The following is a 26,686-nucleotide window of genomic DNA, read 5'->3' on the forward strand; positions in this document are numbered from 1 at the left end:
AGCTAATGCACTGATACTTAGTGCATAGTATAGTGTAAGTATATATATTATATATATATATAAGCTATATTCGATATAATATTAGCTAATGCACTCATACTTAGTGCATAGTATAGCGTAAGTATATATATATATATATATATATATATAAGCTATATTCGATATAATATTAGCTAATGCACTGATACTTAGTGCATAGTATAGTGTAAGTATATATATATATATATATATATATATATATATATATATATATATATATATAAGCTATATTCGATATAATATTAGCTAATGCACTTATACTTAGTATAGTGTATATATATATAAGCTATATTCGATATAATATTAGCTAATGCACTCATACTTAGTGCATAGTATAGTGTAAGTATATATATTATATATATAAGCTATATTCGATATAATATTAGCTAATGCACTGATACTTAGTGCATAGTATAGTGTAAGTATATATATATTATATATATATATAAGCTATATTCGATATAATATTAGCTAATGCACTCATACTTAGTGCATAGTATAGTGTAAGTATATATATATTATATATATATAAGCTATATTCGATATAATATTAGCTAATGCACTTATACTTAGTATAGTGTAAGTATATATATATATATATATATATATATATATAAGCTATATTCGATATAATATTAGCTAATGCACTGATACTTAGTGCATAGTATAGTGTAAGTATATATATTATATATATATAAGCTATATTCGATATAATATTAGCTAATGCACTGATACTTAGTGCATAGTATATATATATATATATATATATATATATATATATATATATATATATATATAAGCTATATTCGATATAATATTAGCTAATGCACTCATACTTAGTGCATAGTATAGTGTAAGTATATATATATAAGCTATATTCGATATAATATTAGCTAATGCATTGATACTTAGTGCATAGTATAGTGTAAGTATATATATTATATACATATAAGTTATATTCGATATAATATTAGCTAATGCACTTATACTTAGTATAGTGTAAGTATATATATATATATATATATATATATATATATATATATATATATATATATATATATATAAGCTATATTCGATATAATATTAGCTAATGCACTAATACTTAGTGCATAGTATAGTATAGTATATATATATATATATATATAAGCTATATTCGATACAATATTACCTAATACACTTATACTTAGTGCATAGTATAGCGTAAGTATATATATATATTATATATATAAGCTATATTCGATATAATATTAGCTAATATTATATCGAATATAGCTTATATATATATATATATATATATATATATATATATATATATATATATATATATAAGAGCTATATTCGATATGTATATAGTAGAAATTTATGATTTTAATTCAATTTAAGCTATATATATTTATATATATATATATATATATTTAATACCAACTTTGGTCGCTATTTTGGGTTGGTCTCTATTTTTAAATCCAGGAGTAAAAATCGGGTTCCCCTCCCAATCTCTTATTTTCTCCCCAAAATTTTCCCAAACTCTCTCTCAACATATTCTCCCCCTTCTCTATTTCCCTTACACAAATCAATCCCCCCACCCCTTGCCACCACTGTGACCGTGCGCCACCACGCCGGAGCCGTTGTCCGCCGCCACCACTGTCGCCGGAGCTGCTGTCCCCCACCCCTTGCCACCACTGCTTTTTAATCCTCCTTTTAATCTACCAAGGTTAGTAATCTACCTTATTAGCTTTTTAATTTTTAATTTTTGCTATATAATTTTATGTAATTTTTTAGAGTTTTTGTCTATTTAGTATTAGGGTTTTTGGTTTGAACTACATTAGATTTATGAACTTAAGGTAGAAATTATAATCTTTTAGTTCTTGTATTAATTTATATTGAGTTCAATTGTGAAAAGAAACAATTCATTATCTTAGAAGAGGAGCAATACCTAAATAAGAGTACCTAAATTCATGCTTTAAACTATGCATTATACATTTATAAGATAAGAAAAAAGAATTAAAGGGAGGAGTTTATTAATGTATTAATTATGAACTTAAGGTCATATTGGACTTTTAGGATATGAATTGGACTTTTAGTTAACTAAAAAAAGATTAGGATATTAATTAACTAATTTAATTTGTTCTTGCTTTATTTATATAGATGGAACATCGTACTTGGATGTACAATATGAATTATCCTAATCGGCAGGGATTGCGGGAGGATTTTGTAGAAGGGGTTGATGACTTTATTAGACATGCAATGTCACTTCCGCCATACATAAATGAAGGAGTAATTAGGTGCCCTTGTGTTAGGTGCGACTGTATGAAGTTTGGAAAACCGGAGGAAGTTAAGGTTCATCTTTATAGTAAGGGGTTTATAGCGAATTACTTTGTGTGGACTAATCATGGAGAGATCGATGGTAGCCATGGGATATTTCATAACATGGTTGTTGGTGAAAGTAGTAGGTCGGTGGAGAATATAAATCGTGATTCCGGAATTCATGATATGGTTGCGGATGCTTTTGGAATGCACTTAGGGGGTGAGCCCAATGAAAATGTTGAACAAACTTCTAATGATGAAGCAAAACATTTTTATGAACAGTTAGAGGAAGCTAGTCATCCACTACATAAAGGAAGTCCGCACTCTGAGTTGTCTGTTGCAGTTAGATTACTAAGTATCAAATCTGATTGGAATATTTCTCAAGGATCCATGGACTCTGTCATTGACCTTATGCGTGAACTAGTTAACTCCGATATCGAATTACCTGATGATTTCTATAAGGCAAAGAGATTAGTTTCTAAGTTAGGACTTTCGTCAATGAGAATTGATTGTTGTGAAGATGGTTGCATGTTATATTATAAAGATGCAAATTTAAGCGGTTGTAAATTTTGCGAAAAGCCTCGTTTCAAGAGGCTTTCCAGCAGGAGGATGGTCGCTATCAAGATGATGTATTATTTACCTCTTATACCTAGGCTAAAGAGGTTATATGCGTCGATGAGTTATGCTCCTCATATGAGATGGCACTTTGAAAATAGGAGACCACCTGGTGTTATGTGTCATCCTTCATATGGAGAATCTTGGAAGCACTTTGATAGGACATATCCAAATTTTGCTAGTGAACCAAGGAACATTCGGTTAGGTTTGTGTGCGTATGGCTTCACGCCTTTTTCTGTATCTGCGACACCGTATTCATGTTGGCCTGTCTTTCTTACACCTTATAATCTACCACCCGAGTTGTTCATGACTAGTCCATATATATTCTTAAATTGTATTATCCCCGGTCCACGTAATCCGAAAAGTTTGATAGATGTATATTTTCAACCTTTTATTGATGAGCTAAAACAATTGTGGTACGATGGTGTTGAAACATATGACATATCAACCAAGCAGAATTTCAATTTGCGTACTAATTTAATGTGGACAATTAACGATTTTCCTGCGTATGGAATGTTGTCTGGGTGGATGACTGCTGGGAAGCTAGCTTGTCCTTACTGCATGGAAAATAGTAAAGCGTTCACTTTGAAACATGGCCGAAAGCAATCATGGTTTGATTGTCATCGTCAATTCTTGCCTGAGGGTCATGAGTTTAGAAGGATGAAAAATGCTTTCAAAAAGAATAAACTGGAATATGATTATCCACCTCCGATACTTTCAGGTGAGGAAATTTGGGAGAGGGTCCAGAACTTCAGTAAATTTACTGAAGCTCCACCTTATAGATTCCCCGGATACGGTGTTACTCATAATTGGACCAAACAGAGTATATTTTGGGAGTTGCCTTATTGGAAGGATAATCTTCTCCATCACAACTTTGATGTCATGCATATTGAGAAGAATTATTTTGACAATTTGTTCAACACAGTGATGGATGTTAAAGGTAAGACAAAGGATAACCCGAAGGCTAGAATGGACTTACAAGAATATTGCAGGCGGCCTGAATTACACTTGCAGACAACAAACAATGGTAAGATATTCAAGCCCAAGCAAGTTACACATTCACTTTGGAGGAAAGACGACAGATTTGTGATTGGGTAACGAAATTGATGATGCCTGAGGGTTATGCGTCGAATTTTGGGGAAAAAGTTGATATGGAGGTAGGGAAGTTGAGCCATTTGAAAAGTCATGACTGTCATGTTTTCATGGAGACTTTAGTGCCTATTGCATTTTGTGGTTTGCCTGAAAGAATCTGGAAACTCATCACAAAGATTAGTTTATTTTTTAAAAACTTGTGTTCTTCCACATTAAGGGAAGAAAACCTACACCGGATGGATCAAAACATTCGTGTAACTTCTTCTAAGATGGAAAATATATTTTCATGTGGGTTTTTTGATGTGATGGAACACCTTCTAATCCACCTTGTACACGAGGCACGACTTGGAGGGCATGTTCAATGCAGATGGATGTATCCCTTTGAGAGGTAATATTATGTATTTGATGTAATTTTCTGTTTTATTTGAGTGTTCTTGGCTAACCTGAAATTATGTAGGACAATTGGCAAATTCAAAAAATTTGTTAAGCAGAGGAATAGGATTGAAGGATCGATATGCGAAGCTTATCTTGCAAAGGAAACTGCTCATTTTTGTTCTTATTATTTTGAGAGTAATGTGCCATGTGCTAGGAATAGGCCCAACAGACACACGGTTGACCTTAGGAATGATCCATTATATCCGCCTATGTCCATATTCAATCAACCAGGCAGATGTTCTAAGGATGTTAGAAAGAAAAGTTTGAGTGATATAGAGTTCAAGTCAGCTACACTTCACGTGTTGCTAAATTGTCCCGAAGTTGTACCATTTTTCAAGTAAGTATTGATTTAGTGGTTATCAAAATATAAAAATTACTGTGATTACATCTCAATGCAACTACTAAAAATATTTGATGTGTCACAGTCACTTCGTGGGTCAATTTGGCCATGATGGTGTATATACGAGATTTGATACGTGGTTCAAACAATTTGTAAGTTTCTCCTTAAAATATTCTAACACTATGTAGGTAAACAATGTTTGGAAGTTATGCTAACTTATGAATTTTTTTAACAATATGTAGGTAAATGATCCAAATAATGGTGTAAATCAATTTTTGAAAGATATATCTTGGGGACCTGGGGTTGAGGTCACAATAATGTCTAAGTACGTTGTGAATGGTTATAAGTTTCATACAGAGGATTGCTCTAAAAATAAAAATAACAACAACAGTGGGGTGTGGGTTCAAGGTGGTGATGGCAACCAAGATGGAGATATTGATTATTATGGTGTACTCAAAGAAATAATAGAACTAGAATATATAGGTTGGCCATATAAGAAATTGATACTCTTTAGATGCAAGTGTTTGACCCACATCCAACAAGAGGTACAAGAGTACACAATCAATACAACATAATTGAGGTTAATCATACGAGGGAGTATGATCCTTTAATAATTGCATATAATATTAGGCAAGTGTATTATGCTCCTTATCCATTGCGGCGGAATAAGTCCGATTGGTGGGTTGTAATAAAAACTAAGCCTGTGGGTAGGGTGGAAGTCGAGAATGTGTTAGATGTTACATATCAAAACGGTATCTCCAGTGTTGACCAAATAGTGGACGAAGTTTTAGAAAATGATTTGGAACATCCTGAACACATATTGGAAGAAGTTTATATAAATGAAGTAAGAATTATAGAAAACGAGGAAGAAGAATCAACTGATGAAGCTCAAACTAGTGAGGAAGAAGAATTCTCGGACGAGGAACTATACGTCGATGAGCTTTAAAAAGTTGGTTTCGTTAATAACTCTCATTTATAGCTAGTTTCTTTATATGTTTCAATCTAAATATGTATTATTATGCAGATGACAGGCAAGGGTTGAGAAAAGGCTAAGAAACCAAAGAGGAGGGTAGAAGATAATCCTCCATCTTTTTCTGCCTCTTCAGAGATGCCTATGCCTATGCCCATGACTTTGACTCCACCCCATGGCTATTCTGAGCTGCCACAGCATCACCAGCCCTACACCTTCGTGCACACACCAGGTCTTTCGTCATAGGGCCATAGGACTGTACGCCCGACATACAGTCCAGCTGCCACACGACCACGTGAATCGCAGCCATCTGCATCGCATGGATCACATCAATCCATGTCACATCCACATGGATCACAGGCATCAGTGTCACAGCCACTCAGGTCACAACTATCAGTGTCATGTCCACTTGCGGGCCATACAACTATGTCGCAGTCACAGGGCTCGCAGCCATCTTCATCTGAAACTCCACCTATTTCAGGCCTTCGACTGCGAGATACTAGCTCTGACCCCCCTACACCTTCCACACATGCCTCTGATATACATGTTTCATATGGTGATGCTGATGATGACGAGGAGGTGCATTATGATCAGTATGGAAGGATCATCATAGTTCCTAAGGGTGATGTGTAAGAGTTATTTATTATTTTTACATTTATTGTTTTGTACAGTTTTACTAAGATATTAATGTATTTTTTTATTAAATTGCAGGTTCATCCCTAGTAATATTACTACAAGGATTATCACCAAAGCCACCAGAAAGCTTTATGATGGCCCTTATGCGTCTTGGAGTGATTTCCCATTCGCGCTGAAGGAGCAAATTTTCAATGACTTTAAGGTATAAATGTTCTTTTAAGCAGTACAATTATTTATATTTATGATATTTCCATCTAAATATGTATTATAGAATATAGCTTATATATATATATATATGTATATATATATATATATATATATATATTAGCTAATGCACTAATATACTATATACTATATTATAAGCAGTTAATGCACTTAACTTTTAAATAATTATTAGCTAACAAAAGCTAAGTATAATATATCGAATATAGAATTTATGATATTTCCATATAATACTTAACTTTTGAAATATAGAGCAAGTGTGTATGGGAACACCGCTATAGCGCGGATGTGGCTGCAAATTTTCATCTCAAAGCTCGCAAGCGGTTATCGCATTGTTTCTCCAAAGCTAGAAAGTTGAACCAGAAGCCTGAATGGTTGCTTCAGAATTTATGGGAGGATTTGCAAAGGCAATGGCTTACCGCAGAGTTCTTAGAGAAGAGCGAAAAAAGAAAGAAAGCTCGTGCATCTGAGAAGGGAGGATCCTTGCACACTGGAGGTGCGATCAGCCTAAGGACAATAAAGAGAAGAATGGTTCGTAATTGCTTAATTTATTTTAATTTTCAAAGTATATCTATTCTGTTTATTAACTAAAATTTATGAGTTTTTCAGGAGAAGAAGTTGGGGCGTCCGATGAACCAAGATGAGCTATTCAAGGAGACTCATATTGTAAAGAAGAAGAAAGAGACAGATCAAGAAAGGTGGGTCGAGGGCCGAGCCTCGACTGTACATGTAAGTTTTCACTTTTCATTAAGTATTTTGATTTACTTTTATATGAATTTTGAAATACTAATTCAATGTAATTTTTCTTATAGGGTCGCTTCACAGCTGAAGTGGAGGAATTCATACGCAGTCAGCCACCTAGTGAGTCGGGAGACCCAATCCAACCTTCGGACGAGGATGCTGAAAGAATCTGGATGCAGGCTGTTGGGGGTCCAAAATGGGGGAAGGTATACGGGTTTCCTACTAAGAAATTTCATCGCTGTAAGTGTGGAATGCAAGGAATAGGGACTTTCTTGCAAGTCGAGCAACTTGATGGGGAGAGCCTCTCCTCTATGCGAGAGACTGCGATAAAGCTCACATCCGGGCTAGAAGCCGCCAAAGAGAGAGAAAAGATTAGAGATGCTCAGTACATTGGCATGCAAGAGCAGATCAAATCTCTCCTAGCTTCTGGCAGTTTTTCGATTCCCTAGTCTCGTGACTCATCGCCAGAGGCTCGCCTTCCCCGTGCTCATTCCTCCCGTCCTCCCTGTGATTGTTCTTCCCATCCTAGACAAGTACACCCTTCTGGATACCGTCTTGGTGAAAGTTCATCAGACGGTGATGATAATGATGTACAAAACAATCCTTGACTTTTATACACTTTCAACTAGACAAATACAATCGATTTTCGAATGGACTTGTAATAACAATTAACTTAGTTTGGTTAGCTTAATGTGTTACTTCTATTAAACTTTATAGTTTGTTAGTTTTAATGTTGTTGTTGTTGTTGTTGCTTATTGTTGTTGTTGTTGGCATAAAATGCCTATTTAGGATTTTTGGTAAGCTGACAGGTGGTGTAGCTGCCAATACAGGCATTTTCTGCCAAAAATATACCAAGAAAAGCGACCAACTTTGGTCGCTAGTTGGTCGCTTTTCACTGGAAAAAAAAAACAAATTTCTGGTAAATGGCGACCAACCTTGGTCGCCATTGAACCCAGATTTCTCAAAAAGCGACCAAAGTTGGTCGCTATTTCATTTAAAAAAATAATTTCTGGAAATATAGCGACCAACGTTGGTCGCCTACAATTAAAAAATAATTAATTTTTGCATTTTGCGACCAACTTTGGTCGCTTATCTAAAAAAAAATAGAAAAATTAATACTAAAGCGACCAACTTTGGTCTCTAATATCCAGATTTAAAAAAATAATATTTTCTTTTTAGACCAAAGTTGGTCGCTTTTTTTTTATTAATAATAAATAAATAAAAACGTAATTTACCTGTGGAGCCCAACTTTGGTCGCCAAATTTATATTACTAAAATAATAAGGCGACCAAAGTTGGTTGTTTTTTTCTTTACCGGAATATTTGGTCCTTTTACCTTAGAGACCAAAACTGAAAAGTTTCTAAAAATAGTACTACTGGTCATCAGAAAAAATGGTAAGTGGCCTGAGATCTAATTCAGCTCCAAAATTGGAAAGAAAATATGTGGAGAAGAATAGAAGGAACAATATGAAGAACCTCTACAATCAGCTTTATTCCCTGCTCCCTAATCATGCCTCTAAGGTACGTTCTTTCTCCTTTTTCTCCTCCTTGCGTAAGTGATAAAGTTGTTGTCATGTGACCAAGAGGTTACTGATTCGAACTGTGGAAACAATCTATTACAAAAATACACATACAATAAACCATTGTGATCCGGCCTTTCCCCGAACCCCGAGCATACTTTTACCCCATCCCCAGTTCTAAGTGTAGTTGCATTCAATGCTTTCGGCTTAAACTATATATATATAGTTGAACATTTTCTAACAAAAATTTCATTTAAGCTTGAAACCACTACCAAAAAATATTACTCTCTCCGTTCCAATTTATGTGAACCTGTTTGACTGGGCACGGATTTTAGAAAAAATGAAGATTTTTAAAATTTGTAGTCCTAAACAAGTCAAAAAGGGTCCAGAATATTTGTGTGGTTATAAAAGATTCTCATTAAGGATAAAATTGGAAGTTTAAGCTAAATTGTTTCCAAATTTAAAAAGAGGTCATTATTTTTGGAATGGACCAAAAAGGAAATAGGTTCGCATAAATTGGAACGGATGGAGTATCTGCAATTGTACTTTGCATTCACAAATTAGGTTCTACTCAAATGTATTAGAATGCTAATACATCATTTGCGTTGAATGCTGCAGGAAACATTGACACTGCCTGATCAATTAGATACAGCAACAAACTACATAAAAAGCTTAGAAACCAAATTGAAGAAGAAGAAGAAATACATGGAAGAATTAAGGATTAGCAGAAAGAGGCCTCAATTGTTCAATGCAACTAATTCTGAGCCCAGCTCAAGCACCAAATCATTGATCCCTCATATTGAATTTCACGAAATGAGTCCAACTATGTTCGTCGTTTTGATCACTGGCCTTGATAATTTAGCTACATTTTATAACGTCATTCAATTATTACATGAGGAAGGTGTTGAAATTGTATATTCCAACTTTTCACTCAATGGAAATTCTATGCTGCAGATTTCTCTTGAAACTAAGGTCAGTATAACCATGAAGCAATAACTACTTGATATGGCCCAAAAAAAACTAAAAACAAAATATGAAAAATGTTCTCCAGGAAATAAGTCATTTTCTGGTATTTGGTTGTTAGAAAATATTTCTTTTCATCAAAATGGGGCAAATAACTTCTCCACTTTTTAGGGGGAATCATTTTTCTTCACAATTCTCTCAAAATTTGAACTTCATATTAGTGCTTTAACCAATAGTTAGATGTTAGTATCGACCTTAAATACTCAATCTTTTTATCAAGACACTCTCCGGTTTGCTAAAGTTAGTATCATTCTTTAATAAATATTTTTTTCCAAAAAATATATTCCATTCTCCAATCTAACACGGAAAAATATTTTTTTCCTAAAAATAAGTCATTTTCCGAAAATGTTTTCGGGAAAATGATTTCTGTCCTACCAAACATACAATGCCACTTTGTTTTGTGAGTGTTGTCTAAATCAAGAAATAATCAGTACTAAAAATGACCTCAAAGAGTAACATTCTGTCGTCTTTTTTTTTTTTTTTTTTTTTTGGTGTGTGTCTGTGTGTAGATGGACAAGAATTCAACAATGGAATTTAGAGCTACAACTCTGTTTGATAAGTTGAAGGAATTGCTTTATGGATCATCTCGGAAGAATTATATGGAATCCCATCTACATTTATGGGAATACATATTTGAATCTGAACTGTTAGGATTTGACGCATTAGAGTTATTACCAATAGCAAGTCAAAATCCAACCTTGCAATATAATTATATGCAAAAAAATTTAAGAAACTCCTAGCTCTTTGTAAAGCTGAAGTAGCTTCTCATTCAAGAGGCAGACGATTGAAATCATGTAAAATTTCTCTCCTAATTTAATATCTTAGCTCTGTCTTAACTAGGGGTGCATGGTCGTTAAGTCGATTCGATTTGATTTGAAGAAATTCGGTTCAATTATTTGGTTTTCGATTTTGTAAAAGTAGTAATCGAAATCGAATTGAAATAAGTTCGGTTCAGTTTCGGTTCGGTTTATTTCGAATCGGTTTTCGGTTTGAACAATATTATATTGGGCTCCTTCTATGTAATAATAGGACCGACAAATTTGTTGTTTTTCTCCAAAACTTCGGACTTCTTGGAAATACTGTGTTTATAAAAAAAAAAAGACCAAGCTTTGCATACTATGGATTATAAAATTCAAACAGAGTGCAAAGTACTAACTCTATGTGAAATCCTCCAGGTATACTATCATATATGCTATGGAAGTTTTAATAGAATGAAAATCTTTAAGATTGGAAAGGTGATGGACTTACTTATTAGGGTTGGGTCTTTGATAGATTGGGTATAATAGTATTAATTTATTACCTATGGGCTAAACCTATATATAATTTAAAGAGGGACATTTGCATCTATACCCTGTTTTTGGGTCACCATTTTCTGCACTAGTTTAATTGCTTAGGCACTTAATTATTCTTTCATGTTTGCTAGTGTGATCAGTATGCTTAAGTTTCACCCTCTCTTGTTCAGTGTTTTAATCAAGCATGTCTATTCTACTTAAGTATTCAATATGGTCTTAAACAGCATGTTACTTTTGTGTCTTCCTTGTCCTGTAACCCCAACTAGTATGGTTACTTTGTGTGATTGAATCTTTGTGGTTCTTCTTGTATCCTTTAGCATGATTGCCTATGTGTTCAGACTTATATCTCACTGTATTTAGCCAACATATTTATTGCAGTGCTTCAGTCTTGTGTGTTCTTAAATAGCATGCTTATCACTAAGTATGATTGTAATCAATATTCCTGCTTGCTCTGTGTCTCTATTAACTAATATGACTGCCTTCACCCTTCTTCTCATGTACTCCTGCTTCAAGTGCCTTGTGTTCTCAAACCCTGCTCCCTTTTTGTGTAATTGTTTGTACATCTAGAACTGATTGACAAAGTGAAGTTGAAACTGGGCAATGTGATGTTTTGTGACTATGTTGTTGTTTGTTGAACCTTCCTTTCCCTCAATAGGTTTTTAACATGTTTCTCACTCCTAATATGTTTCTCCAAACTATTACTACTCTTAAAGTATTTTCACTCCTAAAGATTTTTCCTCTATATTGTTTTCAAAGATCAACTATGTCAAGAACTCTCACTTCTACTCCTAGATTACTTAAGTTTTGCCCCTCCAGTGTGTGTACTGCCTAGGAATCCATGAGATTCATCCGAACTCTGGCACACTGGGGCTGGCCCTTCCACACTACACATAACGACTCTTCTATTTAAAAGGATCTTGGTGTGAGCATTGCCCGGGGTTCCTGAGGCCCTTGGGAACTTTGACACACCAGGATACTATTATTGGACATCATGAGACTATAGCATCTGGGACTGTTTGAAGGTCTCGTATTTCCAGGTTCACTTTGGGCCTATTTCAGTCTACCTATAGTATAGCTTTATTTTATTATGTAATTCATTTATGGTCTGCAATAATAATCCTTGTAAACAGATATTGGGGCAACTAGTAAAAGGGAAAGAGATTCTTATATGATTTTTGTGAGGGAAATCGGGTATAAATCATGCCTTTAGGTTCATTATGTTAAAAATTATGCTTTAAGTTTATTATGTTTACTTCCATTAAAAATCATGTTTTAGGTTTATTATGTTTACTTGCATTAAAAATCATGCTTTAGGTTTATTGTCACGACCCAATTTCCAAACCCGGTCGTGATGGCGCCTCTCACGAAGACAAGGCCAGCTAGACCAAACAAAACACCTTTTGTAAACAGTTAAGTTTCATAAACAGTAATAACATATATTATAATCTTCATAAATTGCGTAATTTAACGAAAATAGCGGTAGAAACCATCCCAACACAGCCCAAACCGGGGTGTCACAAGTCATGAGCTACTACAGAATCTGTTATAGGTCTACAAAGTACGAAATCCGATACAACAGTCTGAAGGAAACATAAATGATAGAGGATAAGAGAGACAAGGGGCTGCGGACGTCAACAGCTACCTCGTAACTCCAAATCACTGCCTAGCCTGGAAGGAATCAGCGCTCAGGAATGGACTCTGCGATGCCTGAATCTGCACACATGGTGCAGGGAGTAATGTGAGTACTCCGACTCAGTGAGTAATAATTACAAATAATGGCTGAAAGTATGAAACACATAAAGGCACAAAGCAATTCCATATCGAGCAGTAAAAATCACTTAAAGCAGCAAGTCAGTGAAGAAATCAAATGGTATTCCTTTTGAAAACAAGTAAAACAAGCGATTTAACAGGTAAATAACAAGTAAAAAAAATCCGCCCCTCGGGCACAGTATCAATCGCTCGGCATAGTATTAGCCCCTCTGGCTCACTCTCAGTACAGTATCAGCCCCATCAGACTACCTCACAATCACTCAGCATAATGGTCAACCATTGTTACCTGACCCAATTGCATCATACAGTGTCATTGTTACCACTGTTTCACATCACATGGGTACCCGCGCTCACTGTGGGTGTGCAGACTCCGGAGGGGCCCCTTACGGCCCAAGCGCTATATCAAGCCACCTCGTGGCATCATCACTCAGCATATCCTCACATCAGCATATAAAGTATCTCAGGCCCTCGGCCTCATGTCTCTCAATATATCCTCACATATGGCCCTCGGCCTCACTCAGTCTGAAACTCATCACAAGCCCCTCGGGCATTAGTAAAACAGTAGTTCTCAGCCAAAACATCATTTAGAAATATCATTTAAGTTTCAAGTCTGAGTAAAAGTAGCTGAGTTTGTAACACAGTAGATATAAACAAGACTGAGTTCAAGTAATAAGTCAAACAGTGAGGAAACAATGATAAAAAAAATCCTCGAAGGGTTCAATTAGCTGGCACGAAGCCCAAATATGGCAATCAGCCCAAATCATGATGATAACAAATAAATTTCAGTCAAATATTCGGTAAAATCATCAATCGGGATGGACCAAGTCACAACCCCCAGTAGTAAAAGACACCACGCTCATCATCCAGCGCGTATCTTGCCTCAATATAGCACTACGATGTGCAATCCGGGGTTTCAAACCCTCAGGACATCATTTACAATCATTACTCACCTCGAACCGGTGAAATCTCTAGCTCGCGACGCCTTTGCCCCTCCAATCGGCCTCCACGCATGTCGAATCTAACCAAAATCAGAGCGAATACATCACAATATGCTAAGGGGACAATACCCAATCGAAAACAATCGAAAAATATCAAGAATCTCGAAATTAGCAAAACCCGAGCCCCGGGCTCACGTCTTGGAATCGGGTAAAATTTACATTTTTAGAATCCTCATGCCCTCACGAGTCTAACCATACCAAAATTATCCAATCCTGATACCATTTGGTCCTTCAAATCATCATTTTACACTTTTGAAAGGTTTCACAATTTTTATTCCCAAATTCCTTCTCAAATCACGAATTAAATGATGAATTCAGTGATAGATTCATGTATTCTAGCCAAATCTGAGTTAAAATCACTTACCCCGATAAGTTCCTTGAAAAACCTTCGAAAAATCACCAAAATCCGAGCTTTCTAGGTCAAAACATTAAATAAAACTCAAAACCTCGTATTTATATAGTACCCTTCGGATTCCGATACCGCTGACCGCATACAAATGACCGCGGTCCGCGCAAAATCAGCGGGGTCCGCGCAAAAATGACTGCGGCCGCGCAGCTTTTTGACTGCAGTGACAGGCTTCAGTATTTTGGCCATAATTTTCGTTACAGATGTCCAAATTGCAATATCTTTACCTTTATGGAAACTAGACACGAAGAGCTACAACTTTCGTTTTTGAATCACCTCAAAATTCCTTGTGGATCAAACGATATGAGCTTCCGAAGTAGAACCAGCAACTTGCAGTCTTCAGTGACCGCGGCCGCGGCCATTTTGACGCGGTCAGCGCTGGTCAGCGCGCCCAGCGCGAAAAGGAGCGCGGTCCGCGCCACAACTGCTGCTCCCTCCATTTTTCTAAGTTCTGGGGTGTCCGTACTCGCTCAAAACTCACCCGAAACATACCCGAGGTCCCCGGGACCTCAACCAAAAGTACTAACGCATCCTAAACATTATTCAATCTCGTTCCAATCATCAAAACACCTCGACTAACACCAAAAATCATCAAATCACATCGAATTCAAGCCTATGAATCTCAAGAACTTCCAAATTCCATTTTTGATCAAAAACCCAATCAAACCACGTTCGAATGATCTCAAATTTTGCAGACAAGTCCAAAATGACATAACAAAACTACAGAAACTCTCGGAATTCCATTCCGACCTTTGGATCAAAATCTCACTTATCAACCGGAATTCGCCAAAATACTAACTTCGCCAATTCAAGCATAATTCTACACCATACCTCCAAAACCATGTTTGATCACCCTCCTAAGTCACAAATCACCTCCCGAAGCTAACCGAACCATCGGAACTCACATCCGAACCCTCTAACACATAAGTCAACATCCGGTTGATTTCTCCAACTTAAGCCTTCTTAAAAGAAACTAAATGTCTTATTTCTTATTAAAATCACTTCAAATCAACTCGATTACACAAGATATGGATAATGAAACATAAGGAAGCTGAAAATGGGGAAAACGGAGCGGTAACTCATGAGACGACGGGCCGGGTCGTCACATTTATTATGTTTACTTGCTTTAGAAACCATGCTTTAGGATTATTTGGCATACTAGAAAATATGTTATACGCTCATCACCTCATTTGTTGCAAAATTCTGCTTCTGCGTAGTTATGATCACATAGAAATTCTGTTATTAAATTACTACCCTAATCCTGCTTAACAAAACGTCCCTTCATCATGTGCATTAGAGATCCTACTTTAGGACTGTTATTGCATTAGCTTTAAAACCTTGTCTACGTCGCATAAATAAGTAACTATCATGTTTAAAAGCAATCCCAACACCTAAATATCATGTCTAGGATTAAATGTATGTAAACCAGCTCTGTAATGTTCAGCACCTAGACCAACATGCTTATAGGACTTAATAAATTCAATTTTTTTAATTGATTCAAGAATTCTGATTGCATTTACATAACATGTTTGTAGGGTATTACAGATCCACGCCTAGGCAAGCTTATAGGTAATCAAGGTCTAATAAAACTATGAAACTATGCTTTGCTTGTAACTGCTCAGATTCAACAGGTTCTAAGAAATCAGTAGGCAAACTGATTAGGACTTTAACACTTTTGCCTAAACTCAACATTGCATATTCTGTGTTTGTCATGCTCACCTAGATATCCTATTCTAGGGCTTTTCTTAAATATCTGAAATCTGTTGTTTGAGACGTGCACTTACTTGCTCTATTTGTGGAGGTAAAATGTGAGCCTTTTAATTGTTTTATCTTTTGTCCAGTCCTATATGTTTTGTATGTCGCCTAGAGTTTTATCCTTTTAATTACTGTAGGAGAGTCTAGATCCATCTTAACTAGAAGTCCTAAATACCTTCGAACTATATAAGTAAAGGGATGGGTAGTGCACGCATAGGATACATCTTAAGATTGCTAGAACGCTTTAGGATATGACCAAGGGGAGGAAAATTGGATAGTAAAAGGATATGATGACATGTGCGCCAGTGCCACGCGTAACGCCTCGAGAAAGGCTTAATTTGGTTCGTGGTGTATCTTCAATAATTTGGTTCATGTCTGCCATGGTATCGAGGGCCAACAGTTTTTCTTTGAATGAGGGGATCTGGGCTGTTTGTTCCCCACGCTTGATTTCCTTGGAAATATCAGGGGGTTTTGGGGGATGCGTGAAGGCAGCTCCCCGCCGGAATTTATGATGGAGTTTGTGTAAGTAATGTTGATGGTGAAGGTGGGTGGAGGTATTGAGCTGACCAATACCTTTCTCTGCTTCATTACCTTTCGGGATTTTTATTGGGGCTAAGGTTTTTACAATGCATTATAAAACTTGGAACAGAGTCACAGAATTTGATACCTTTTTTCATCTCTTTTGTGATCTCGGAGCTTTTTGTTGTAAAGAGTTTCTCGAGTGCTATAGTCGTTGGTTTGATATCTGGAAAATAAATTGAAATTTTTTATAATATTAAGTTGTTTTACTCTTTTATGATAATGTAAAAAAATCTTTAAAAAAGTGTACTCGTAAATTCACTTGTTTATTGATTTTGATCTAAAATCAGTTATACTTAAATATTAATTAGAGTAGACAAGTTTCACCTCTGCCAATCTTCCTCGAAGCTAGCATCTCAGTTAACATTCAAGAAAATTAATTTCACTAGCATTTGGATTAAATTACAGGAAATCTATTGGGTTTGTCTAAGGAATCATCCATTATCGAGAAGATAAAGTTTATTCTCTTAGTCCAATAAATCATCGTTGAGAGAACCCAACTTTTTTTTGTTTGTATTTTTAATAATACTAGTGAAAAATCAAACTTAATCTAAAAATAGAAAAATAAGTATTAAAAAAAACTCTAATCGTTAAATATAAAACCTGAAAAAAAAGATTTAGAATTTTGGATAAATTTAAAAGGCAAAATACATCCCCGTCTACACTTTTCGCTTAAAGACACTCCAACTCAAGTATGTTCCATTTTAACTAAGCATTTACTATGTCATTTAGACACAATGTAGTGGTGTGGCATAGTGCATGTATTATACTCAATTTATGTGAACCTATTTTTCTTTAGTCCGTGTCAAAAAGAATGATTATTTTTCCTATTTGGAAACAATTTACCTTTATGTAATGATTTATAGCCGCACAAAATATATGTGCTTCATTTTACACCACAAGTTCAAAAGTCTTCTTTTTTTTTTAAACTTTGTGTCCAGTCAAATAGGTTCACATAAATTGAAACGGAGGGAGTATTATTTTTCAGAGCGTGAAAGTTTTATTTTTCTTTTTAAAACTTTTGTCTTTCTTTTTTCTTCTATTATTTCGCACGTCATGGTTTGCTTAAGTTTTCGTTGCCGGAATAAGAAGATTGCCGAGAAATCTTACTCCCTCCGTTTCAATTTATGTGAACCTATTTCTTTTTTAGTTCCTGCCAAAAAGAATGTCATCTTTCCTTATTTGGAAACAATTTACCTTTATATAATGATTTATAACCACACAAAATATATGTGCTTCATTTTATACCACAAGTTCAAAAGTCTTCTCTCTTTTCTTAAACTCCGTGCCCAGTCAAATGAGTTCAAATTGAAAGGGAGGAAGTACATGTTTATTCCTTTTCGTTCTCTCCTCTTTTCTCAACTCATATTCTTTCTTCTCCAATTAGCTACTATTAAAAAGACCTGCTGCCCTACTTCACCAGGCCATGCCCAGATCTCATTTCGCCAATTACTGCATCCTCTCCACTCTCTAAATATGATTCAGGTCATTCGTGCTTCCACACAATTCCGACCCTTCTCTCTTCAAATACGAGGTCAATATTCGCAGAAACCTTTTTGAACAACTTCTTCAGATCTGAAACACGTAGGTTCCGGTATCGGCGAGCTTGCCGGGTTAGTGCTTTTACCTTGTCGCATCACTAAAACCTTCATTACTAATCCTATCCAAGAGAGATGGGTATCACTAGAAGCTCCAGATTTGGCCATTGGAAATAAACCATTAATGTTCGTTGTTGGTAGATTTATTTTCCGGCAATCTGAGGTTAATCCTCGATGGCAAAGAAATTATTAGTTAATTTCTATATTTTGTGCTTATTCTTAACGTTGTAAATGGTTATGTGGAGATTAGGAGGAAAAGAATGGTGGTAGTGGTGATTTTGCAGAGAAGACAACATGGGGTACCTTTGTTCTTTTACTTTGGCAGAAGAAGACGAGGGGAACGAGATCGTCGGGAATATGATGAAGGGATGGGGTGGAGTTCTTGTTTTTCTTTTAACTTTTTTTTCTTTTTGTCAAAACCTTCTATTTGTTCAAGTTAAATTCGTGTCTCTCCGTATTATTTGTCATTCTGGCGTGTGAATTAAACATATATTTTGTGTTTTGACTTAACTATCAATTTGTGTTTAAATGACACATTTGAGATATAGTTGGAAAGTTCAAATAGAACGAACTTAAGATTGAGCATAAGTGGAAAATTTAGACAACTTTAAAAGGCTCTCGATATATTTTGCCAATTTAAAATAAATATATAGATAAGTGAGATAAAAAATTTATCATAAAATCATCCTCAAGTATCACTGTATCAGAAATGTAATCTGTTTCTCCTACACAATTATTTGGGGTATCCTGAGTTTTTACAATTTTCATTATATATTGACGCTGCACTCATAAATTTACTTTTCTATGAAAATCAAAATGGAACTTCACAAACAAAAGAAACTAGAGGCACCAATATGGGCTTTGACATGCTTGATTGGCACAGCCCAACCGGTGATTTAAATAGACTAGACTAAACTCTTTGGAGCCCATTAAAATGATGCCTTTTCTTACCGACCCAGGCAAGCCCACAACTCGTGTGGCTTGAACGAGGCTAGGAAACTAAAACTCGTGTCATAATTAAACCTATACCTACTTTACAAAAAAATTACAAGCTTACCCACTTTACCATCAACTTCAAATTCATCGGGTTTGAAGTTAAAAAAATTAGTGTGAAGTAAAAAAAAATTGCACTTCAGATGCACTTAAGGCCAAATAGATCTTAAGTGCAACCAATAGTTTCATGCACTTAAGGTCAATAAGTCTGAAATGAAAAATTACAATTGAGATACATTTAAGGCCAAAAAGTCTGAAGTGAAATAAATATTTTTCTACACTTAAGACCAATAAGTATGAAATGAAAAAATGTACTTCAGATGCAGTGAAGTCCAAAAGATCTGAAGTACAAATAGGTCTAAAGTGCGAAATTCAAATTGCCCAGAAATAAAAATTTGTTATTCGAATTTTACTAATCAAATATACGATATAATACATAAATCCACTTCAAATGAGCTCAAAATTGAAACATAACCTCCAAATATATCAAGAACAAACCCCAATCATCAATTTGTCGAACCAACAATAAATCTAACAAACACATTTTGCAAAAGGTAAAAAATGAAATCCTAAACAATAGTAACAAAAATAAAGTGCCACAATAACTCACCACTATAAAACATTATAAATTCTGAAAATATATTCGCAAACACCATATAAAATCACTATTACCCGAAAAATAAGAAAAAGAAAGAGAAGAAAACCCAAAGTTGTTTAAAAAGTGAATGCAAGTTTTAAAAAAATTAAAAAGTGGGTACAAGTTAAATAAGAGTGACCAATTAGACGCCCCGTGCAATTTTTACAAAAATAACGACGACAAGAATTTCTTAATACATATATTTCGTATAAGAATTTATAAACAAGAATTTGAATAAACATAAAGGTTTACACACACCTACTAATCCTAAATCTTCATGTTTGCTATTCCTCGGCATGGTCTACGAATTGCTTGATGAAATGCTCAAACATATATGGTGCCAAGCTCTAATTTGTATACTTATTAGCATTTTGATTAAAGTGAGGTGCATAAAAGATGATGACGGCAAAGTTTTGATGGGAGATGACCAGATTAAGAGAAGGTGGCAGACCTACTTTCATAAACTTCTAAGTGAACAAGGGGATCAGGATATTATACTTGGGGAATCGAGGAATGCCGACAATCACCATGAATTAAGTAATTATAGGGACATTGAGATCGATGAAGTCATGGAGGCAATGCGTAAGATGAGAAGGGGCAGAGCTACCGGGCCAGACGAAATTCCGGTTGAACTGTGGAGGTGTGTGGGTAGAGCAGGCTTGGAATGGCTTACTACATTGTTTAGTGTTATATCCAAGACTAATAGGATGCCTGAAGAGTGGAGGTGGAGTATAATGGTCCCGTTGTATAAGAACAAAGGTGATGTACAGAGCTGTAACAACTATAGGGGCATCAAATTACTAAGTCATACCATGAAAGTTTGGGAGAGAGTGGTAGAAATGAGAGTGCGAAGGACGGTGTCTATTTCAGACAACCAGTTCGGGTTCATGCCGGGGCGATCTACCACAGAAGCTATCCACCTTATTAGGAGGATGGTGGAACAGTACAGGGATAGGAAGAAGGATCTCCACATGGTGTTTATTGATCTGGAGAAAGCGTACGATAGGGCTCCTAGGGAGGTCTTATGGAGCTGCTTAGAGGATAAAGGGGTTCCGGTTGACTATATTAGGGTGATTAAAGACATGTATGATGGAGCTAAGACTCGGGTTAGGACAGTAGGAGGCGACTCTAAACACTTTCCAGTTATTACGGGGTTGCACCAAGGGTCTGCGCATAGCCCATTCCTATTTACCCTAGTGATGGATGCACTGACTCATCATATTCAAGGGGAGGTTCCATGGTGCATGCTATTTGCTGATGACATTATTCTAATTGACGAGACAAGAGGCGGCGTCAACGAGAGGCTAGAGATTTGGAGACATGCTCTTGAGTCTAAAGGTTTCAAGTTGAGTAGGACGAAGACGGAATACCTCGAGTGCAAATTTGGAGTTGAGCCGACGGAAGCGGGAGTTGAAGTGAGGCTTGACTCTCAAGTCATTCCCAAGAGGGGTAGTTTCAAGTACCTTGGATCGGTTATTCAGGGGATCGGGGAGATTGACGAGGATGTCACACACCGTATAGGGGTGGGGTGGATGAAGTGGAGGTTAGCGTCGGGAGTCTTGTGTGACAAGAAAGTGTCACCGTTACTAAAAGGTAAGTTTTATAGAGCAGTGGTTAGGTTTGCAATGTTATATAGAACTGAATGTTGGTCGGTGAAGAACTCACACATCCAGAAGATGAAAGTAGCAGAGATGAGGATGTTGAGGTGGATGTGCGGGCATACAAGGATGGATAAGATTAGGAATGAAGATATTCGAGAGAAGGTGGGCGTGGCTCCCATGGAGGACAAGATGCGGGAAGTGAGACTCAGATGGTTCGGGCACATTCAGAGGAGGAGCACTGATGCACCGATGAGGAGGTGTGAGTGACTGGCTGTAGTGGGCACGCGGAGAGGTAAAGGGCGACCTAAGAAGTATTGAGGAGAGATGATCAGACAGGACATGGCGCGATTTAGGATTACTGAGGACATGGCCCTTGACAGGAAATTATGGAGGTCGAGCATTAAGGTTGTAGGTTAGGGGAAAGTTGTGAATATTTCTACAACACAATAGAGTGAGACTAGCTAGTTAGGAGTTAGACAAAATGTCATTGGGCGTCTATTGATGCAGCTGCTAGTTTTACTATACCAGTCATCTATTTCGTATTTTGTATTTCATATCTCTTATATTGCTGTTATTTTATTATGCATTTTTATGGTACTAATATATCGGCTCCTATTACCTTTTTGAGCTGGAGGTCTCCTGGAAACAGTCTCTCTACCCTTCGGGGTAGGGGTAAGGTCTGCGTACATATTACCCTCCCCAGACCCCACTTGTGGGATTATACTGGATCGTCGTTGTTGTATTAGCATTTTGATTAAAGAGTAGTACTAATCATATGCAATTACATACAACACCAATATTAACGAGAGTTTTGGTCAAGAAGGGTAACAAATTGAGTCTTACTACGTTAATCTACACAAGTTTGGTATGTAAGTGCACCATTAAAGCTCCATAAGAGAGATACAGGATCACTTTAAGCCTAAATCTGAAGATAATTGACTATTTTATACCTTTTTCTTCCACTAAGGAAAACGATAATTTTCTATATTTTCTTGTTACGGTTGATACGGGTTCTAAAGTAGATACCTACTGAGTTAGAGCTATCGTACCAAACGATGCTTAACAAAGCTCAACGTGCCTAATGTGATTTACATCTAATGTATAGTTTAGGAGCTATTCCATAGTGAAAATTTTAGCCAATGTGCACTCGAAGAATAGTGGTTGCGGGTCCACGGGAATTTTCCAGAAAAAGATCGAGGCAGTAGCTTGCAAAATAAAAGGAAGTTACAAACATAATTTTATGCAACACTTTTAAGTTTTTACCGCTGGATGTCAAAGCAAATAGAAAATAAAGTGGAATACATATCTTATGTTTATGTTAAAGCACAATTCCCTCAACAAAAAAAAATTGGTTTCCGATCCGGCGTTCAATACTGGCATTGGAACCCAACTATATCCTGATTCGGGCAGCGTAGAGCCTCGGTCGGGAAAGCACTCCCTACCAAGAATTTATCCATACTCAGGGCTCGAACCCGAAACTTCTGAGTAAGGTATACAATATGAACAAATTAAATATCTAAATCCGAAACAATTAATCTTTCATAATTCAATTAATTATCCTGGTAGAAGGCCAAAATAAAAATCTTTCTATTACAAAAAGAAATCCCATAAAAAATTAGCAAAATAAGTCTAACAACTCCGATTATTTTGAAACAATAATATCTAGAAAAAGATTTTGTAAAATTTTTGGGTAAACAAAAAATAGCTAGATAGTTAAGTAAAATCATCGTCAAATATCAGAAACTAAAAAATCATTCTCATACACAGCATTTGGCGTACTGTGTCAGAAGGTGTCCTAAGATTTTCTGATTTCATCATATAATACTGACGATGCATCAAATAATAAAAGGCAAAAAACAAAACTTTTAATTTAAAAAAAAAAAAGCGGAAAAAAACAATAATCCAAATAGAGAATGAATCAGAAAGAACGTAGCGAATAAGGATATATTTATGGATCATTTGAAAAATTATCATCACTCATCCTTAGTTCATCACTTTCATTCTCTATAGACATAAATAGAGAAAAAAAAATACTTACAACGGGAATATATCAGCGGCAAAGAGAGTAGAGCTGAGAATACTGTAATACTCTAGATTTTTATGAATTTATAGAGGCGGAGAATGGAATATGGAGCCCTAACTATAAAGATTTAACTAAATCGAAGCCCATTTAATTTGACAGTTCCAGTACAATTCTGTACATCAACTAGCCCAATTACTCCTAGTAAGTCTAAAGCCCAATATAAAGTGCTGCTAGTAATACTAGTTTTAATACATTAGGCCGGTCGATCGAAAATAATTATAATTTTTAGCCATGAAGAATTAATCCAAATAACCACTCACTCAACCGCTTAAACTAAAAATAGCCGGTGGAGATATATGCATAATCTAATATAGTATACATTAGACATTTGGAAAAATATTAACATTATTCACTCTCCTTTCCCTTCAGTTCGAAAAGAATGTAGTATTCATATTTCATAGGACAAGTTAGAAATTTAGCCGAACAGTAAAAAATAATTACATTAGATAGCCAAATATATAAAAATATATACTAATTATGTATATTATATGTATATTATGTATTAATATAGAAAAAAATTATATATTGGCTATTATTTTTGGGAGTGGCTATACAATGTAGTTTTCGCCATTAAGCCTCCAATTTAATATAGAAGAATTAACCTAGATAATCGCCACCCAATCTCCTGATCTAAAAATAGCTAGCGGATGTATAATATATATAATTTATGTATAATCTATGTATACCTTTTAGAAAAAGTAATCAGTAAACCCGACAGCTATTTGTATAAATATCCCTTTAATAAACATGAATCGTTCTTAATCGTGTTATACATGAATAATACATATATTATACATCTGGCAGCTATTTTTAATTTAAAAGATTAGGTGAGCGGCTATTTCGGTTAATTCTTCATTTTAAATACACTAAGCCTTTAATAAATAAAATTTTATGTTGATAAAAGAGATTTTTTCCTTCCTATACAATATTTGAAACTTATTTACCAAAATTATCTTAGTTTTGTATATTATCCACCCTAAACAAGGATTACTTACAAATTATATACAACACATTATTAGTGCCTTGAATTATGGGATTTAGTTATATCCTTTTCCTTTTTTCTCTCCTCTCCTCTTTCCTCATTGCCGCATCTCTCATCAATTTTTCTTTCTTTCTTCATCTTTCTGTCTCACCGTTTTTCTCTTTCAATAAGGTAAGCCTAAAAATTGTCTTCTGCCAATCAACCTATTGAAGTAACCTCCAGATCGTAGGAATTGAAGATTCGAACATTAATCTACCATGAAGCTTTGAATTCGAATTTGGGTTTTCAAAAATCATTATTTGTTTGGATTGGGTATTGTTGCAAACAATTAAGAATATTGTTTGGAGTTTATATCTCAATTTTGAGGGTTCTTGGTGAAGATTAGACTTGGTTCTAAGAAGAAGAAGAAGAAGAAGAAGAAGAAGAAGAAGAAGAAGAAGAAGAAGAAGAAGAAGAAGAAGAAGAAGAAGAAGAAGAAGAAGAAGATATATTAAAGGTGTAGTAAAATTGTATTCTGTTGTAGTTATATATATTTTTAATTTGAATGTTGTATGAATTTAAAAATAGTTGTATGATGATAAAATCTAGTTGTCTCCCCCATGTATAATTTGAGAAACTGGTGATATTTGACATAATAACACCTCTTGGCATTTAACTCTAATATTCACACAATTAAGCATCATGAATTATTCTTTAGCAAATGTCTTTCAACGAATAGTATTTATCTAATTATGCTACCAGCTTAACACAATTGATTTTCTTAAATATGCATTATTTTTCGTAACGCGGAGGAAATCAAAATTACATCGGTCATGACCCCAAAACCGCCCCGGTCGTGATGACGCCTATTGTGAAACTAGGCTAGCCAACTCATTTCCAAATAATCCATATTTCATTTAAAACTTAAGTAAAATCATATTTTCAACTGAAATCCGATAAAAATATAAAGTAAAAATCAAACAAAGCGGAAAATACCAGCCCGACCTTGGATGTCACTAAGTCATGAGCAAAATACTACAACTATTCAAAATAAAATAAGACTAACATAGTCTGAGAATAGCCAACAAATGCACTAAGAGGAAGATAAGGAAGGAGAAAGGCGGGACTGCAATCGCCGGGCAGCTACCCCGCTATCTCCAATGAAAGCCCACGACTGAAATGATCAGCAACCGCTACCGTGGCCCGAGATACCTGGATCTGCACACAAGGTGCAGACAGTAACGTGAGTACACCAACTCAGTAAGTAACAAGTCTAAACTATGGATTGAGAGGTAATGACGAACTCAACCTCCTCAAAGATAATAGAAATAACGTACAGAAACGTAGGCATGCTTTCTGCTAAATAGACAGTTCAAAACAGGGAATAGAGCAGATATAAACATAGTAAAGAAATGAGACTCTGCCATATCTATATGTCAGTGCACATGCTGTATGGAATGCACCATGCTGAGTGTCTCATGTACCCACAATCTCAAATGCTCGTCCACTCAGTACTGTATATGGCTCATACGGCCCAAAGAAGATCCATCCCGGAATATATACATCTCTGATAGCAGTCACTCAGTACTGAGGAAGGCCAACCCAACCTGTGGAGAAGATCCATCTCCAGATAATAACAATGATAACAACCACTCAGTACTGTATATGGCTCACAAGGCCCAGGGAAGATCCATCCCGGAAGATATACACATCACAGACCATCGGTCTCCAGTACAGAGGAACGGGCCAACCAGCCTCATGGAGAAGATCCATCTCCATACCAAGGGAAGATCTATCCCTGAATATAATCAACTGCGCTTACTAGGGGTGTGTTACAAACTCCGGAGGGGCTCCTACAGCCCAAGCATTATCATAATCATCAACATAACCGTTGCGGCGTGCAGCCCGATCCCATAACTGTCACTCACAATCAGGCTCTCGGCCTCACTCAGTCATCACTCTCCAGTCTCAAATACACGGGCTCACAATGACATAAAACTAGCCCGAAATAATGATATGATGTTCCAAATAATAATAACTGATACTAAGACATGATATGATATGCATGAGCAAGACT

General features: G+C 35.7%; 2 protein-coding genes and 2 non-coding genes across 5 annotated transcripts; 2 read left to right on the forward strand and 2 right to left on the reverse strand.

Annotated features, from left to right (window-relative positions):
* The first annotated feature begins 1,468 nt into the window (after positions 1 to 1,468).
* Positions 1,469 to 8,066, forward strand: LOC107806854 (uncharacterized). 2 transcript variants are annotated; one of them, XM_075256589.1, is made up of 6 exons: positions 1,469 to 1,750; positions 5,850 to 6,424; positions 6,507 to 6,633; positions 6,906 to 7,184; positions 7,263 to 7,382; positions 7,466 to 8,066. In XM_075256589.1, the coding sequence occupies exons 2-6, from the start codon at positions 6,132 to 6,134 to the stop codon at positions 7,841 to 7,843; spliced, it is 1,197 nt and encodes a 398-aa protein (XP_075112690.1). In that variant the 5' UTR covers positions 1,469 to 1,750; positions 5,850 to 6,131; the 3' UTR covers positions 7,844 to 8,066. The 2 variants fall into 2 exon arrangements, 1 of the variants encoding a protein (XP_075112690.1); XR_012711152.1 differs by lacking the exons at positions 1,469 to 1,750; positions 6,906 to 7,184; positions 7,263 to 7,382; positions 7,466 to 8,066 and having other exon boundaries at positions 1,761 to 6,417.
* A 719-nt stretch (positions 8,067 to 8,785) lies between these two features.
* Positions 8,786 to 11,516, forward strand: LOC142164762 (transcription factor bHLH162-like). The gene is made up of 4 exons (XM_075223291.1): positions 8,786 to 8,914; positions 9,532 to 9,885; positions 10,446 to 10,582; positions 11,453 to 11,516. Exons 1-4 carry the CDS (start codon positions 8,786 to 8,788, stop codon positions 11,514 to 11,516), a joined length of 684 nt encoding a protein of 227 aa, XP_075079392.1.
* An 11,781-nt stretch (positions 11,517 to 23,297) lies between these two features.
* On the reverse strand, positions 23,298 to 23,391 carry LOC142165318 (small nucleolar RNA snoR31/Z110/Z27). The gene has a single exon (XR_012696153.1). It is a non-coding gene; the product is annotated as a small nucleolar RNA snoR31/Z110/Z27 (small nucleolar RNA).
* An 85-nt stretch (positions 23,392 to 23,476) lies between these two features.
* Positions 23,477 to 23,568, reverse strand: LOC142165323 (small nucleolar RNA R32/R81/Z41). Its single transcript, XR_012696154.1, has one exon. It is a non-coding gene; the product is annotated as a small nucleolar RNA R32/R81/Z41 (small nucleolar RNA).
* Between the last annotated feature and the right edge of the window lie 3,118 nt (positions 23,569 to 26,686).

This window comes from Nicotiana tabacum, chromosome 1 (genome assembly GCF_000715075.1).
Source record: "Nicotiana tabacum cultivar K326 chromosome 1, ASM71507v2, whole genome shotgun sequence".
In the NCBI taxonomy this organism is placed as follows: domain Eukaryota; kingdom Viridiplantae; phylum Streptophyta; class Magnoliopsida; order Solanales; family Solanaceae; genus Nicotiana; species Nicotiana tabacum.

Bases quoted from the DNA above. Each gene is read 5' to 3' on its own strand.
- LOC107806854 (XM_075256589.1), top strand. From the start codon at position 6,132: ATGTCACATCCACATGGATCACAGGCATCAGTGTCACAGCCACTCAGG. The intron at 6,425-6,506 runs GTAAGAGTTATT...ATTAAATTGCAG, and splicing joins ATAGTTCCTAAGGGTGATGT to GTTCATCCCTAGTAATATTA. The intron at 6,634-6,905 runs GTATAAATGTTC...TTTGAAATATAG, and splicing joins AAATTTTCAATGACTTTAAG to AGCAAGTGTGTATGGGAACA.
- LOC142164762 (XM_075223291.1), top strand. From the start codon at position 8,786: ATGGTAAGTGGCCTGAGATCTAATTCAGCTCCAAAATTGGAAAGAAAA. The intron at 8,915-9,531 runs GTACGTTCTTTC...TGAATGCTGCAG, and splicing joins TCCCTAATCATGCCTCTAAG to GAAACATTGACACTGCCTGA. The intron at 9,886-10,445 runs GTCAGTATAACC...GTCTGTGTGTAG, and splicing joins AGATTTCTCTTGAAACTAAG to ATGGACAAGAATTCAACAAT.